At 33.9% G+C, this 18,417-nt stretch overlaps 2 protein-coding genes across 4 annotated transcripts in view; one reads left to right on the forward strand and one right to left on the reverse strand.

Moving 5' to 3' along the window:
- The window catches only part of LOC123538773 (uncharacterized), a 63,333-nt gene extending 50,262 nt beyond the window's left edge, over positions 1-13,071 (forward strand). For all 3 annotated transcript variants that reach the window (XM_045323140.2, XM_053529388.1, XM_053529389.1), the window contains 6 exons: positions 410-485; positions 1,387-1,536; positions 2,060-2,246; positions 3,652-7,830; positions 10,692-10,782; positions 11,301-13,071. In XM_045323140.2, coding sequence (XP_045179075.2) covers positions 410-485; positions 1,387-1,536; positions 2,060-2,246; positions 3,652-7,830; positions 10,692-10,760 — 4,661 coding nt within the window. In that variant the 3' untranslated portion in view covers positions 10,761-10,782; positions 11,301-13,071. The remainder of the gene's footprint in view (positions 1-409; positions 486-1,386; positions 1,537-2,059; positions 2,247-3,651; positions 7,831-10,691; positions 10,783-11,300) is intronic.
- A 1,048-nt stretch (positions 13,072-14,119) lies between these two features.
- LOC123538769 (uncharacterized) overlaps positions 14,120-18,417 on the reverse strand; it is a 198,685-nt gene continuing 194,387 nt past the window's right edge. The window contains exons 81-83 of the mRNA XM_053530668.1: positions 18,123-18,275; positions 17,523-17,636; positions 14,120-16,971 (exon numbers count right to left, since the gene is read on the reverse strand). Of these exons, the coding sequence (XP_053386643.1) occupies positions 16,388-16,971; positions 17,523-17,636; positions 18,123-18,275 (851 nt within the window). The 3' untranslated portion in view covers positions 14,120-16,387. The remainder of the gene's footprint in view (positions 16,972-17,522; positions 17,637-18,122; positions 18,276-18,417) is intronic.

Here is an 18,417-nt window from a genome sequence, read left to right on the forward strand (position 1 = left end):
TGGGCTTCTTATTTTGTAATTTTGGTCAAAACAGCTATTGTGTTATAAGAAAAAATCATGGATTTTAACCTTTGAAGATAAAGGGATAATTTATTTGTTTGCTTGGAATTAATTTTGTGGATGCACAACAACGAATTCCACAAACATAAGTACCCCACGAAAAGTTCTGATTTCACAGAATGACAGTACTGAGATATTGAGTAAAAAAGTCTTATCTTATACTTTATTTATGTTAGGGAGTTTCTGATGACACATAATTTAGAACACAAACAAAATATTTTGCATTGAAGTCAGTATTTATGAAAAATGTTTTACCAGTTAGTTACACATTGTTAATTTACAAAGATAAAAGGCCTTGTTATCTGAGTTATGTTATTTCTAAAGTATGTCTGTGATGTCTTTCTTTTAGCCCCAGAAATACTCAAGGGAGACAATGTGACATTTACTGCTGATCTGTGGACTTTAGGAGCTTTAACCTTCACATTGTAAGTTAGGCATAATATTGACATTCAGTTTAAAATTAGGAATATTTATACCTTCACCTTGTATGGTTTTGAACTTCACCTCGTAAGTTTTGCATATATTTTTGACTTTCACCTTATAATTTGGGCCTGTAATTGAATGTTCCATATCAGCCAACTTTATTAAGCAACCATTTGCCTTGAGCAGCCAGATTGTGTGACTACCTTGACTGACTGCTTAATTTACGGTCAAACTTTGTTCACTTGAACTCAACGGGACTAGCAAAAATTGTTCAAGTTACGAGTAGTTTGAGCCATCAAGCAATATACATTATAAAGGGGTTTTGCTGGAACCTTCATGAGTCTGAAGGGTGGTGTACCAATTATGCCAGTTCAAACAAACCAAGTTTGACTGTGTACAGATTCGAATGTATCTCAGCTTTGATCTTCACCTTGTAATTTATGTATATTTGTAATAGTTGTAATTAAGGCATAATTGCTTTGACCTTCACCTTGTAGGTTTAGCATGGTTTTTGACAATCATTTTGTAATCTTGTGACCTTCATCTTATAAGTAAGGCATATATTAAGAAGATTTGACATTCGCCTTTTATATTAGGCAATTTGACCTTCACCTTGTTTGTTAAGCATTTTGTAAGAGCTTTGATATTCACTTTATTAGTTTTGTATATTTGTGACAATGGTAAAACCATGCCATTTTGTATTAAAATTTTTGTACCTTTCACTTACAACTTCATAGAAAATTTGTACTTTTATCTGCATGCTAACATTTTATAAACAATTCAGTTAGAGAAAAACCTTTAAGTGCTTTGTTGATTTTATTTATTGAAAGCCACAAACTATAAGCAATTTTATGTTTTGAAATCAAAAATGGTAATAATTACTGTATTGCATTATTTTCACAGATTGAGTGGTATTATTCCATTCAGTGGTAAGAACCTGGAAGAGACGCTGAGCCATATTCTGTTTGACAGATACAGCACAAAAGAAATGTATGACAATGTCACTACAGAAAGTGTGAAATTTGTTGGGAAATTATTAAGCAGGCTCCCAAGGTAAGTAAAATCACAGATTTTTGTGTCAGAATTTGTTGTTGTCATAATGAACTTGTTTTATAATGAAAAACTGTTGTAAAGGGTTATTTAGCTCCTACCCAGTCAGCTTAGTATTTTATTTTTATTCCAGCCGGGCTTTACACTTTCTTAACCATGTGCATAAGAGGAACAATATATAGAAAAAGTCTTACAGGTTTTCTGTTAAAGAAATTTGAAAGTGGTCAGTTGATAGACAAATAGTTACCAATAAAAATCCAGATGCAATGTCTGGTTAATATGCATATGTCTAGAATTATGACAGTGTTGTATGAAGCATGTCAGCAGCTGAAATTCATTACTTTATATCATAGTTTTCAAAATTATCTTATATTTACAGCTAGTTTATGAGGATAGTGTTTAGGTACTTTCTCCCTGATGTTTTAATTGATGAATTTTTTTTTTAGATAAACATTTACCATTTTGTAACTGCTGTTGTTACTAAAAGTATCTTTTTTATTAAAAAAAAAAAGTTTAATTTATTTAGGAATCGACCTACTGTCACAAAATGTCTCAATTCTTCCTGGCTCAATCTGAGTGAAAGCATGGTCAGTGCAAGAAATTCCAAAATGTTCAAATCAGAGAAACTGAGGGCATTTTCTGTGGACTATCTCACCAAGAGATCAGACATCAACTACAGTCTCGCTTTGGTCGATATTGAAAAGCTGCCAAAGGTAACTTTGACATTTATCTTAATAGTGACATATGTATCTTTTCATACATTTTAAAATTGTGGTTATTTTTTTCAGATTTCAGATGCTAAATGAAATCAAAGTCTGTTTTTCTAATTTTTTTTTCAGATGAATACATTTAATCAAATTTTAACACTGAAGAAGTATATGCTCTTCTGTATCATTCAAGACCTTATTTATATATGAGCCGCGCCATGAGAAAACCAACATAGTGGCTTTGCGACCAGCATGGATCCAGACCAGGACAGGATCCATGCTGTTCGCTAACAGTTTCTTTAATTGCAATAGTCTTTGAAAGCGAACAGCATGGATACTGACCAGACTGCGCGGATGCGCAGGCTGGTCTGGATCCATGCTGGTCGCAAACCCACTATGTTGGTTTTGTCGTAGCATGGCTCATATGTTTGCAAGTAACTAAATGCAATCAAAATCTTTGCCTTTGATTTTTTTTGGATTTTGTCACACTGTTTCTTATAAAAATGTGCATTAGAAACTGATATTTCCTGAGCCTGTAGTCATAGTATTGTAAAATATTAGTAGTAGATCAATAACACTTGTAATGAAAAAATATCTATAAATAATATGTTAAAACAGTCATTTTAAATTACATATCTGTTTGTAGTCTAGTAGACAGTCAAAAGCATGGGAAGAAAATTAATATTGACCAAAACATGCATGTACAACACTTAAACAATAAAATACATTTGATTTTTATTAGTGCTTTTTATTTTTTTAAATTTTAAATATAAATTCAGTAATACTGAAATTGAACTAATTATTATTTTGAAAGCTTCTATGTTGTTTTTTTTCCAAATATTTTGCTTGTATATGATTTCTAAAAAAAAAATTTGCTTACAGTTTAATACAGAATATTTTAAAGCATACTAATTTATTTAGTTCTTTCAGAATGCACACTCAATGCTATATACTTACATCAAATTGACTTGAGAAAAGTGCAGGTTAAGCTTACATGTTATACAGACAAATTAAGTTATTAATTATTCCATTAAGAGAAATTAAGGCCATGGTCAACAAGTTGTGTGCAGAGTTTTTAGTCTAAATCAGATCCATTTTTGTTCATGTCAGTTGTTGATACATGTATCAAAAGTTTAAATATGAAACAGTTGGCATAATTATGTTGCCATGGTCATTCAAAATTTTATGTTTCCTCATTCTGTGCATAAGTTATATTTCTGAAATCCAAGATTTTTTTCACAACATCTGGCATTATATCATGTTAAAGTACTTCTTGGCATTCTGATAGAGCATTGTCTCAGAAAAAAAACCTTGTCAAAAAGGTAAGCATATTGAAGTTTGGTTTCTTGAGAATGTGGCCATATTCAACAAAGTCTGTACTATTGTTAATATAGAAAGATTGCATTTGCAGATTACATCAGGACCCTTGGTTCAACCAATACTTAGCAACAAAATTACAAACAGGCTTGAAAATTTAACTAAAACGAAGAAACAGCCAGAAGACCTGGCTGAATCTCTAAAACTTGAAGTTTCCAATTTACCTGAACAACCTCTTCTAGAGAAAATTGTAAGTAAAATTGAAAAAGATACTGAAGTGAAGGAAAATGCTGAAAAAGCAGCAGCTGAATATCAGAAAGTGGAGACAAAAGAAAATGCATCAAAAACTAAAGAAGCACAAACAGTTACTGAAGTGGAAGAAGCAAAGATGACGGTAACAGAAACTGATGGTGAACAAATAGAAACAAAGGGTTTAGACAGTGGAAAAATAGAAGAAGTTGTTGAATACCAAAAGGTGAAGATAGAAGAAACGCCAGTAAATAATTCTTTTGCTGTTGAAGAGAAAGTAGAGGGAACTGAAGCTGCTACGAAGATTGAGAAGACAAAGATAATAGACGCGGAGGGTAAGGGAATAGAGAAGGAACATACAGAAGCAAAGCCAGTTGACACTGGAGTTGAAGAGGAGACGAAGATTGAAGAAACAAAACTTGTCAATGAAGAGTTAAAAACAGAAGGTACTGAAATTAAGAAGGAAAGTGTAGAAACGGCAGTAATTGAAAAGGAAATGGTGAAATCGATTGATACTGAAATGAAAAAAGCAGGTGAAGTTACTGACCCTGAAGTGAAAGAAAGTATGAACTTAGCAGAAGCAACTGAGGCAAAACAAAAGGCAGATATTTCCATTGTAAAAGAAACTGAAAATAAAAAGGAAACAAAGGATATTGACAAGAAAGCAGGTGAAGTTGCTGACTCTGATGTGAAAGAAAGTATAAACTTAGCAGAAGCAACTGAGGCAAAACAAAAGGCAGATATTTCCATTGTAAAAGAAACTGAAAATAAAAAGGAAATAAAGGATATTGACAAGAAAGCAGGTGAAGTTACTGACTCTGAAGTGAAAGAAAGTATAAACTTAGCAGAAGCAACTGAGGCAAAACAAAAGGCAGATATTTCCATTGTAAAAGAAACTGAAAATAAAAAGGAAATAAAGGATATTGACAAGAAAGCAGGTGAAGTTACTGACTCTGAAGTGAAAGAAAGTATAAACTTAGCAGAAGCCACTGAGGCAAAACAAAAGGCAGATATTTCCATTGTAAAAGAAACTGAAAATAAAAAGGAAACAAAGGATATTGACAAGAAAGCAGGTGAAGTTACTGACTCTGAATTTAAAGAAAGTATAGACTTAGCAGAAGCAACTGAGGCAAAACAAAAGGCAGATATTTCCATTGTAAAAGAAACTGAAAATAAAAAGGAAACAAAGGATATTGACATAAATATTTTGCAAAATGAACAAGACAAAGAATTGATAAGAACAGATAAGATTAAAGACAAGAACATTGAAAATAAGGACAATTTTGTGGATGCAAAGGTATCACAGGAAGAAGGTGTTGTTCAAAACACTGAAACTGAAGAGAAAGTGTTAAAAGCTGATGAAGATAAAATTGGGAACGAAACAGATGAAACTGTTGGAAACGACAAGGAAATTGAGAGTAAGGTTGAGAGGACGGAAGCTGAAGGTGAGGAAAAATGGCATGATGCAGTTGCAGAAATAGTAGTAGATAGCAAAAATGAAAAAATAACAGATTCGAAAGAGAAAGAAGAAGAAATGAAATTCGAAGACATCAAGGTTGAAAAAGAAGAAGGGTTGTCTATTTCTGCAGACAACGAAATTAAGGATAAAACACGAGAAGAGGAATTAATGGAAACGCTTGAACAGACCAAACCACAAGAACCAGATGTGAAAGAGAAGTTACCTGAATCTTTGAAACAAGCCGTAGAAACTGAAATAATTAAACAAAATGTTGAAACACCTGACCAGAACGAGAAATCAGAGGAAGGCACTGAAGATAGTGGAAAGGAAAAAATAATGGAAACATATGAAGTATCTCATGCAGCTGAACAAACAGTAACTCATGAGGAACATGAAGAGCATGAAACAAAGTCGTCAATGTCAGACAAACAAGAAGATTCCACTGATGGAAAAGAAACAGCAGAACAGTTGCAAAACACAGAGGGCTCTGACCAAAAGAAAGAGATTGAAAGCGTTGAGAAAGCTGAAGTGCAAGTTAAAGAGATATTGAATGAAGCATCTCAGGAGGCTAGTAACAATGAAACTTTAAACCAAATATCAGATGCCGAAGTTTCCAAAGGAGAGCATAAGGAGCTTGAAGAGATCAGTGAAAAGTTAGAAAGTGTAGAATCTAATGTTGTTCAGCAAAAAGAAATAAAAGAAGTTGTTGAAGAGAAACTTGAAAGTGTAAAAATAGACAAGAAAGAAATTACTCTTTTAAAAAATGAAAACACAGAGTCTGAAACTATAAAAGAGATTGCTGTAAGTGAAAAAACTGAATCCACTAAAATGATAAGTGAATTGGCTGAAACTACCGCTGAAGAAATAAAAAATGCTGCCTTAGAGGAAGTAGCAACTATTTTAAAAGCTTCTGAAGAATCTGAGCAAACAGGTATACAACTGCAGAAAGAAGAAGAAACAGACCAGGCTGCAGTTGATGAGGAGGCAATTACTGCTGAACTGAAGGAGTCAAGTAAAGAGGCAGCCTTAAACAAAACTGAAGTTGATGTTGAGATAGAAAAAGTAGCAGTAGTGGCTGATAAAATGGAAAAATCCAGTGCAGAGATGAAATCAGGAACTGCAGAAACTGTTAAAGATGAGATTAAAACAGAAAATATATTAGATGGAAATGCATCTATTGAAAAGACTAAACAAGATAAAAAGGAGCATTCTGATAAAACAGAAGCATTAGTGATTGAGCAGAAAGAAATTTCAGACGAGCAAAGAAAAGAAACTGTTAACAAAGATAGTGAATCAGTAGTTGACACTACAGACTCTGTGGTAGAGACCAAGACAGAAAAATCTGACATTAAAAGTTGTGATAATGTAAATGTTGAAAATGAAATGAAAACAGAAAGTGTAGAAAAAATGAATGATTCTTTACAAGATAAAATAAAATCTGATACGGATGTAAAGTTAGAGGAAGAATATAAAATAAAGGAAGGAAAGACTGGAATTGAAGATGCAGTATCTGATGTAAAAAATGACAAAGAAAAGGAAAGTACAAAAATAGCCATTTCAGAGAAAGAATCACTGATTGAAGCAGCTTCAGAGAAACTGTCCGAAGTTGTGGAGTCAGCCTCTACAGATATCAAAGAAAAGTCTGTTTCCTCAGTGACGGAAGAGGGCACTGAAGCGGTTTCAGCTAAAAGTGAAATAAATGAATCTGTTGTTGCTGAGTCCATAATTGCAGAACAAGAATCATCTATTGAAAACATTTCAACGTCCGTGGATAAGGAATCAATATCTGAGTCAAAATTGAAACTGGCGGATGCTGAAGTGAAAGAGTCAGTAGAAAACCAGGTAACTGAATCCACCAGCCTAACGGCAACAGATGAAACTGCAACTGTTACAAGTACGTCAGTGAAAGAGGAGACTCTTTCAGCTTCTGTTTCAGAGCAGGTTGATGGTGTTACCACTGAAACAGTTTCAGTAATACAAAAACATGAAACACTTACTGGAGGAGAAACTCTAGAAGGCATTGAAAATGTAACCACTACGACGTCTTCAACGGAGGAACATGTCCAGAAATCGTCGAGTGTTGTCGAACGTTCTGAGTCAGGTACAGTAACTGTTACTCAGAAGCGTGAAACTCTTACAACAGGTGGAGAAACTTCAGAAAGCGTTGAAAGTATAAGCACTGTAACTACCGCAAAAGAAGAGTCTATTCAAGAGTCTACTAGTGTTTTGGAAAGTGCTGAATCAAAAGAAGTATCAAAGGAGCAGAGACAAGAGACTTTAATATCTGGAAGTATGGAGTCCAACATAAAGGAGAATATAGAAATGGTTTCGACTTCCTTGATAGAAGAATCTCTTGTTGAATCTGCTATTTCTAGCAGCCTTGAGACAGCAAAGGTTACTGAATCGAGAGAAACGATTAGGGAATTTATGACAAATGATCTAGAAATTGAAGAAATGAAAAAAGAACTCTTGGAGGATTTGGAAATTTCCTCTGCTGATTGTGGAAAATATCTGATGGGTTCACATGAAGATATATCATCTATTAAAGAGAAAATTGAAAAGAAAGTAAGTTCGTTCGATTTGCTGCTGGTGTATGCTGGTTTTCTCCTGTTCGCCATTGCTACTGTACATGTGGCCTTTATATCCTTAGATGTAAACACAGTCTTTCCCAAAGGTGATTTCTCCAGATCCTTCATATACAGTTGACCTTACCACTATACCCACTCCAGTCCTTTTGTATCACACGTTACCATCGTTGTATTCACATTTTTCACATTACAGTTGTATTGATGCCTTGTAAACGCATTCGGTTTCCTTGTATCAACTAGACATTTTACCAACGGTGTACTCCCTCTTGCTGTACAAAGTCCACATTACCCAACAAATGCACAATGTCACACGTACTTGTTACCTTTGTTTTTATAAATATTGACCTGCATTTTCAGTATTCATTGAAAGTAATACCGAAACACTTTACTGCTTCATGAAGCCCTCACTATGCACCTTGTCAATAAACCTTCTATTACAGCAACTTGTTTTGCAGGTGTTTGACCTTTGGCATGATGTTATTTCCTACCTCAGTAATCATGAAACCGCCACACCCCTTGTACACATACATTAATTATTAGGATGGCCTGTATTTTCAGTTTTTCGAAACATTATACTGCTTTATGAAGCCCTCTGTGTTCACTTACTCTTAAGAATAGTTTATTACAGCAACTGTTTTGCAGTTGTAATCATATGGCATGGTGTTATTATCTACCTTAGCAATTACTCCTCAACTCCCCGGATTACCCCACCCAAAGACACGTGTTGCCTACTTGATTAACTGAGTTACCGTTCTTGAAGTACTTACTTATTGAAACAGCACCTGGTTTTCACAAATACTTCTTGGTCTCCGGTGGATATCAGCCTTGGTTTGAATTATACTCTCTTTCAGCCTTATCCATACTCCCTTCGTTCGTTTTCTTTACTAGTAACTGTGTCTGTCTGCACTGTTGTGATGTTTGTTGAGTCATTTCAAGATGGCACTGTTTCTAACAGAACATTTATCTCCTTAATGTTTTCGCCCATACAGTTAAAGCTATTTTTGATTCCCAGTTATTATTTATGTGCCGTTGTCTGGAGGTTGTATTAGACTGTGACTACTTTTCACCCAGCTTTTGCAGCTTTTGTCCAGTATTTGTGTTTCTGCAGCAGCAAAACTTCTTCATGAAAGTACATGCTTTTTCTCCCTCCCAGTGTAACAAATGAGTGTCATTGCAGTTCCAAGTAAAATGTTCGCCTTGTTTCCTGCTGTCAATTTCCGATGTCTGCCATCCTCTGAAAGCCGCTTGTTTGATGTGGCTCTCTTCTTAACCATTATTTTTCAGACTTTATAACTACTGCTATTTATCCGCCTATTAATCAGTTTAATAAATACATCAATATTTCAGGTCAATGGTAGCTGCTAGCACTAACCGTTTTGCACTAAGACTAACCAACACCTAGCATGGTATTTGAGCATGTATTGCATAAAATTGATAGGTATTTTATCAAGGTATTTTATTCACTCCTTGGATACACACAGTTTATCCAAACTGATTTTAGCTCACCTGACCGAAGGTTAGGGATGTGTTATTAGTATAGACTTATGGTCCGGCGTCCATTATCCTTCTTAGTCGTCCACAGTTTACTTAAACATCGTCTTCTCTGAAACTACTGGTCAAAGTTACACCAGACTTGGTCTAAGTATCCTGGGCGTCTCTCTGTCTTTGTAAGTGGGTTTGCCTGGTCCCTTTAGAGGCCGCTAGAGCTAAATTAAAAGAAGCACATTTAAACAACTTCTCATGGACCACTTGATGGATATTTATCGGGCATATCCTGTAGCATCATTGATAAAGGTCCCTCCCAGATTGATTGGGCACTAGGTCCCGTTATAGGCTACTTCAGCTCAAAATAGAAATATATTTTAGCACATTTTAAGGTTTTCTCCCGAATTTGGTCAAATAGTGGCTCGTGGTCACAAAAGGCGCTGCAAATAATTAAATAGAAATAACTTTCAACGACATCTTGTCATGAACTACTTATTAGATCACCAATCTTGGTCTGTAGCATCGTGTGGGGGTCACTAGAGCTAGAAATACCTTTAAACAACTTCTTCTCGTGAAGCACTTGATAGATCCTTATCAAAGTTCCCTTGGAAAGTTGGATCTTCGTTCAAACTGGTCTGTATCATCATTGAAAAATCCTCTCTTAAATTTGTTTAAATGGGGACACTTGACATGTTTCATGTTTTTTATTCTAAACACAGTTGTTACCAGTCCTGATTTCATTTGTCATACATAAAATCAAAGTCAGGTGAGCAACTTAGGGCCGCCATGACCCTCTTGTTAAAAAGTCTTCCACAACTCGATAGTTTTAGTCTTTCTTTTTATAAACAAAAAATGGTAAGTATTTTACACCTAAAAATCGGTTATTTTTCAGGTTTGAAATAGATACAAAATTATTAAGCATGATGCACGAGCATTATATCTAGATTTGAACTGTAGTTTTTATTTCATGCTTCTGATTATAATAAATAACATAATACTTATTTGTTTTTGGAATTACTTTACGGAACGCATTACATAAAGTTTATGTTTATTAGTAATTGTTTGTTAGTATGCATATTATTTTTACACTTCCTTACAGCTTTTATATTGCATATGCAAATGCAAAATGTATATGGACAATGAAATACGAAACACACGAGAGACTTCTGCAAATTGTAAGTAATGTCGAAAATATCCATGATGGTAGTTTTACAGATTTGTTTTTGATGACAATAAACATAAAAAGTCGATTTGGGCCATAATATTGCAAATTTTTGTCAAAATGTTAAGACATAAAGGACTTTACTCCTTTGTTTTGTTGTTAAATATTTTGCATCTGTTTTTATTGAATAGCCTGATGAAGAGGAGATTGAGAAAGAAACAACCAACAGATATATAGATGATGCCTTGATGTTCTGTTAACGTTTTTGGAGCATTTTAAAATGTAAGACAATTTTGTTAATTTTTCTGTCGTGTAGCTTTAGAGCTGTAAAATGTGTATTTTAGGTAGAATTTTTGTTTTAAGTTTTAGACTCGAATGCTACAATCTTGTTGGCTACCATGAATGTTCAAAACGGTAGTTGCATATGCGGTAGTTACTGTATGTTATTACTACATTTTGGTTAAGAGTTGAAACTACTGGTAGCTGAGAGAAGTGGTCACTCTGAAATACCTTGCTCCGTAAAGTCTTGTAGATATGTATCACTGTTTGTCTTTGCAGTATTTATAATGAGATTGTTTACCATATAGTCATTACCTAAGTTATATATGTTTAAAGTTAAAAGGGTGGCAGGGACTTCTGCAATAGTTCCCTGGGTACAAAATTTATAAAAACCAACTTGGATATTCATCGTTTCCATTGAGTATCATATAGAGTATTGCAAATAAATGTACTTTACTTTTAACCAAATATGTGGTGAAAGTAAATGGAGTAACATTACATTCTGTTTTTTTTTTTTTCAGAATTAACTGTAACGGCGTCATTTGTGTGTAACTGAATGTGGATGCTACGGGAATACATGATGATGTCAGAAATGTGTTTTTCTGTCGGAAGTTTATACATTTTTTTCTTAGTATGTACCATGTGATGATTTTTAGAACTGTGAATGGATTATTTATCATTCAAGACATGGTATATCCATGTGACAGTGAGGAGACAATGGGTGAGCTTCACTAATATAGTCTGTTTCTCGATTTTGTTTCACATTTCTCTTTGGACGAGACTCCTACCATAGCGGGTTTGTAGTCATTGGGAAAAGTCTACAAATATCTTATTTGTTCACGCAGTATATTTGTCAATCAGAAATATGACAGGATATAAAATGATATGTAAGTGAAATGGACAGATGGACAGACTGGATCCAAGCTTGCAACAGAATCGGGAACCAGACAAACAGTGGACTGGTTTTGCAGTTTTCAGCGAAGTTCACCAAGTGGTACAATAGAAGTGCAATACACATGAAATGTGCAATAACATGTTCCTATTTTCTTAAAAAATGTGAACAGTGGCCTCGAAGACCTTATTAGAATATGATCTGGTGTTTTGTTATGCAAGCAAAAAGAAATTGACATACACATCTTTCTATCTCTAAAATTGTTTATAATCAAGTTTTAATCAATGTTTTGGCGTACAGGCTTGACTGGAATATATTGAACGTCAAAGCACACAAAATCTTTCTTTCATGATAATATGAGTTTTAAAGCTCTAAAGATCTGCTTCAGTATTGTAAACAACCTTTTTATCTTTCCTATAATTGAAAGTGGTGGTGGGCCAGTGTAAAAATATCATTTGGTTTTTAAATGTTAACAACAATTTTTGAGGCCAGATCAGATTGTTTCTTATGTAAATATGCCCTTTTTGTATTTAACACTATACCTATATTTATCAACATACTATTATTATTTATAAAACTAGAACATATTTTATGCCTACATAAATGTAGTTTAAGTGATATTTATACACATGCACCAATATGTAACCTAAATGTTATATAAGGCAAGAAAAAGAGTCCTTTTACTTGATAGTGGTTTGAACATTTTTGAAGAGTTTTTGAGACTGATCTTAATCAGTGAGGTGTAATTTTATTAATGGTATGTATATATGTGTTTCTTTTCTTTTGATTGTTTAGAAAGAACGTTTTATTTAGAGTGTGTTTTGACTACATCCGCAATATACCCCTAGGTGTGTGTAAATGTACTTTTGTATTCCATATTTAAACGCACTCAGTTACACAATTTGTTGTTCTCTGGCACCGTTTTTATGCAATAGTAGTGCGGAATTGTTTTTTCCCCTGCACCGTTTTATTATATGGAACTGTAGGTGAAAGCAATACCTTGTTAAATATTGCTTGAAGTTTTATATTATGTTATTTATTGTTTTCAAAAAAAGGAACAAAAATGAATTAGAGACAATTCTTTTTCATCCGAAGTCCGAAAGAACCCACTGAGGTGCTACCAATGAACGACGGCTGACTTCAGCTATGCGAGATATAATGCTTAAATAAAATGAATCTGTTTATTTTCAAACAAGTATATTATATAGCTGTGGACATCGCTTCTATGCCGCTACAAACGTATTTGCTGAAAATTGAAAGTATTTTGGTCTAAAACAACAAAATATATAATTATCTTTCAAGGTATGCATTTATATACCTATGTTTGTTTTATTTAGAGTCTTCGTCCTGTTAACAATAAAAATCACATCTTACAATAATAAACCTATTATTTTTAGAAATTCACTGGTTCTGTTTTTGCTTTGTTTTGGTGTTTCGACGATATCTTAGTAATGTTAGGGCATTCACTCATATGACTCCATTATATAGGTCTAGAATGATCCCAGGGTCAGTATGTAAGGTATACACACGGAAGGGAAAATATAGACCCGAAATGGAAGAAAACATAGGGCATACACTCCCTTTATAAATCAGATAATTGAAGATATAAGAAAGATAATATAGTAAGAATAACCATTTTTACTGCCATTTTTACTAGACTGGGTAATTACCATAATTATGTGCCACACAGTTTCTGCTATCACCTCAAACTGATGATGTGACGACCAGCCCATTGCAAAGAATACAAATGCATTGTTAAACTCGTTCTTGCAATATATATATAATACACTCGTCAAACAAGATAGGTCTAACAGCACGAGATCATCGTTGTCTGCCCCAGCAAATGTGTCAATAAATTGGACGCTATGTGTCACACTTGGCATGTGTCTGTAAATGTCATCATAAAACTTGGTACAAGATATTCACTACCATTAACTACAGAATGCCTTAGAAGGCCTCTACTAAATTTTCCTACAGGTTGACTGAACTTTCAAATAATGTAGACCTTAAATATTACTTAAAATAAGAATATAAGTAGCAGACTCGTTTGAAATTGATAGAATCGTCCAAATAGGTGTTTTACAATGAATGCGTGCATCCTGACAAATAAAGTGAAATGCAGATCGTTCCAAGAGTTATTTTACTGGATGGAATAAATATGGATCACAAAAACTATTTGAAATTGATAGAATTGTCCACATTGGTATTTTACAAAGAATGCCTTCCTGCATGTGCTGTACTTTGTTTTCAATAGTAGACCAGCCACTGTTACGTAGAACATTCTAAAAGACCTTCAAACAGCTGTATACAGGAGCACTCTCGGATAGTTTGATTTTAAGTCGGCATATAGCAGCATTTTCCTTATATAAGAATAGTGAACCATGTACAACAATAGGCAGGACTTCCACCGAGATTGGGGACATGTAAAGATAAAAAAAATGAAAGAAGTTTTCATAAAATATCGAATACTTTATTTAAAAGCAGAAGATTGTGTCTGATTTTTAATACAATACATTACATTTCATACAGAAAATGCAATTTTCGAACAGTTTGTAAGATGTAAGGGCAAAGACAATGAATTCATCTGTTAATTTCACTCCATGCTGTGTCTTGGAATATATTTACATGTTGGTTTTCCAATATTTCAATATTTACGAAAACATTCTTCGTGTAAGATGTTTGTGCTTTTACCACATTTGACATATGCCAATTAATCACTAGAACAGAAATCATTTAATAGGTGAATAAATATAAAGTTTAAAATGCTTTTGTAAGATTTTTTAACACTTTTTTTACACAGATTATTATCTTAGCCTGTTACTTATCATTTACCTTTTCCGAATAACCGTCTTAAAGCAAATGAAAACGAAAAAAAGAATAATTGAAAAAGAGTGAAGAAACTGCCCTGAATAATAATCTATACAGAAACTTAAGAAACTAAAACATTTACGGAATGCTAAACTCCCGTAGCCAGTCACTTCATCTGATTGTTTCAAGTAATATAATACATAATTAATAATAAATGGTCGTAGATTAATATATAAATTTTTACATGTCGATAAGCTATAAGTGCGTGTATACAATGTGGCTAAAAAGTTGGATAACGTTTTCTTTTCTAAAAATCGTGTGGTGTAGACAAAAAACATTTTTGTCACAAATGTACTATTTTTTATCAATTTTCTTTGCTTTCTAAAAGTCTGTTTTGCTGTCGTATTTGCAGATAATAGTTGGATTTCAATATTTTACATATCATTTACTAACACAAAATAATATGAAATAAACAAAATGATATATACAACAATAATTTGGATTATGATGTCATAAGGTTATATCTAATTATGGATAATTTATGTCACGCTAGTGGATATGCGCCAATGTACTCGAACATTGTCTAATTTATCAATGTACTGACTTCGAAAACATTACAATTTTACCAGAGTATAATGTCCGTTCTTTTTAATACATACGATATCGCAAGTATTAAACAAAAAAATAGAGAAAAAAATTGCAAATGGATAATTAGATATCATAAGAATTAAACAAAAACAAAGAAAAGTTTACAATTTTTGTTTGATCAATTTTATCTTTGACGTCACTATCTTGAGGTGTTTAGATATAACCTTATCAGTACGAACATAATGTCGATGAAAATATGGAAGTACCAGAGGTTATATGAGCAAATGAATATAAAACATTAGAAATAAGCAGTCTAAGTAGATCTATTCTATATTTAAACAAATGTTTGTCATACATGTGGTGCTCCTATCTCCCAAATAAATGTAGATTCTGTAATGGAGCTAAGTACGTCACAGATGTATACCTAATTTAGGCATAGAACATAACATGTTCAACACAGTTTGTGTAAAAGTTCACGCTTGCATCTATTTTAAGGCACTTTCATACAACTAAAATCGTATCGATAAGCATATAGATCTAAAAGACAGACACAAAGAAAACATGATACTGCATATAAATGTATATATAAATGAAACATACTATTCGTATTATATTTCATAGAATAACTAACTTTTATGTATGAAAACATCACTTGTCATCATATTTTTGTCGCACATTAAGGAACAGTCGCAATACATTTGTTTTACGGAACAACCAGATCATTACGTCATTATGACGTAACCCTGGCTGAACCTGGTGCTTTGGTGGCTGCGGGGAAATAACTATAAATCTAGGATGATAACTTGACAGTTCATGCTTAAGAAGCTATACGATTAGGGACATAGTTGATTTGTTCTTGGTGGTTTTAAGACATTTTTACACATTTTACGTCGTGGCGATCATTTGCAGCTTTAATGACTGGGCTAGATCCTACGTGCCTATTGGGACATACGATATTTCAGGAACGGGTGGGCATATAGATGGAACCACAGCTAAGTGGTTGACTCTATATATGACATAATTCTACATTCAAACCGGAGTTTTGAACTTTGAAGTGATTCAAGTGAGCGATAATACCATACAGGCTGAGCAGACCACACCTCTAACTTGAAGTATATTAAGATATTCTAATTAATCAATATTTAACCTCTGACTTCCCCGCAAACCGTAGAAATATCCTGGTGCTCTTTACCGTCAAATTACCACCCCACATCTGTACAAATCTACTGTGTTAGGGTACAACAAGCAAGCATTGGTACACAATACAAATTACTGTCTTTCATATTTCTTCATAAAACAACATACAATTGATAACTATGGTTAACCTTCAGTGGTAATTTCATTACCGTTCTTACAAGTCGTTATAATTAAATCTTCTAATATAGATTCTAAACTACTGAAATTGGTAACTTTGAAAATGTCCTTCTTATTGCTTGCTATTTGTTCTATCTCCGAATAGTCATTCATATTAACAGCGATCGGTATTATCCTGGCGCCATTGTCCTTCAGATGTTGTGCTTGATTCACCGTAGTTTCTTCATTAACATTGCCATTTCCGTCTGTGATGAGGAAGATAATGTTCTCTGCGTCATGTCGATCACCCAGGGCGTCCACCGCTATCTCGCTGACAGTTGCAAGGGCATCCGCTGTATTTGTGCTTCCTGGTCTATAGCGGGCAAATTTGATGGCATTCATTAGTACAGGGAGTTGGGTGTATCGACCGAGAGAGAAGACGATCTGGACATCATCGCTGAATGTAAGCAGGGAGAATCTGTTGTAACTGCCTTCACCGCTAAACTCTTCTGCTATAGAGGCTATAAAGTTGAGGGCGGTTTGGTAGTTCTTGGCGCCAATGCTATCTGAACTGTCCATTAGGAAGTAGATGTCCTTCACAGTGACACAAGCTGCAAAACATTGAAAATTGATCTTCAAGGTATGTTTTTTCTTTTAATTTGCAAGCATGCGCGAACTATACAATAAGAATCTTAAAACTCGATAAATGCATATTCTATTGCATTTAAATTTATACTTTATGGCAACAAATACTGTTTCAGAGCAGCAAGACACAGCCAAGCTATGATATAGTACTACATAAATATCAGACATTTAGGAATTAGTATAAAGCTGAAGCATGTATTGATATATCGAAAAATTATGAACACGTCTTACACTAGCGGAATATTTTTTCAAGGGCTGGTAGCTCAACAGAATATGGGGCCTATGCACACGGTGTATAACCGATTCGTATTGTTAATATATATATCGAACTATGTTCTACACTGTTTATGGTATTTTTATATAAGAATTTTTTTATAAAAATGCCAGGTTAAAGTAGACAAAAAGTTGCACTCGGGATGTGGAAACTTAGTCAGATATTCATAATGTAGGTGTTGCGTTTTCGTGTTTTTGTTTTCGCTAACTCTTCGCAAATCCAGTGAATGTATTTGATACTCACAGTCTTGGCAATATTCTCCCCTATATCCTGCACGACATTCACAGAATGGTCCGTTAATTCCCGGCACACATAGACCACCGTTTCTACATGGGTTCTCATCACATACAGTCGGATCTGAAAGAAAACCAACATATAATACATATTTAAGGCACAAGAGTTGACCCAGTATCTCAAAAACCGGCATTTTTATATCTGGCAAAAATGCTTCCCTTTCATCATTTAAAATACGTAACAGATGATCAAACATGAAAACATGATGACCATGACGGTCGTTTAGTGAAATACTTAACTAATTACTTTCTACAAATGCATGGTTAAGTTACGTTTACTTGTAGTTTTAACATATTTTATTACCAATATATGAATAAGGTAATTGCATCATTTGTAGGTATATTAGACAAAGGGCTGACCCACATGTTCTCTCTACACCAGCAACGGGTCTTCCCAATTGCAATTATTTACGTATTTAATTTACAACAATGACAATTAATTAAACATACATATAGTAATTAATCAGTTTACAATACTTAAGCTACAAAAATATAGTAAATATATAATATACTCGTTTACTCAATATAGAAGTTATAAATGAGTCAGTACCTCTGCAAGTTTTCTTCACGATACTGCTGGAAATGTTACCAAGAGCCGTGTAGTCGCTAAGGATGAAGGCATTTTGTGAAGCTGGCTCACTGGCAATGTTGTTTATCTCATACGGATCAAATTTACCAATGCCGACGGCATAAACATGTACACCTGAAAAAAGGATTTAACAGACACATTTACAACACATCAAAGGAAAATATGAATATAAAATATACTTCACTTTCACCAGAGTAGCATACAGGGGTCTGTTTCTCAAAGTTTACTTAGAAGAGAGGTTATCGACAATTCATAG

The sequence above is a fragment of the Mercenaria mercenaria genome, chromosome 18 (genome assembly GCF_021730395.1).
Source record: "Mercenaria mercenaria strain notata chromosome 18, MADL_Memer_1, whole genome shotgun sequence".
Classification (NCBI taxonomy): domain Eukaryota; kingdom Metazoa; phylum Mollusca; class Bivalvia; order Venerida; family Veneridae; genus Mercenaria; species Mercenaria mercenaria.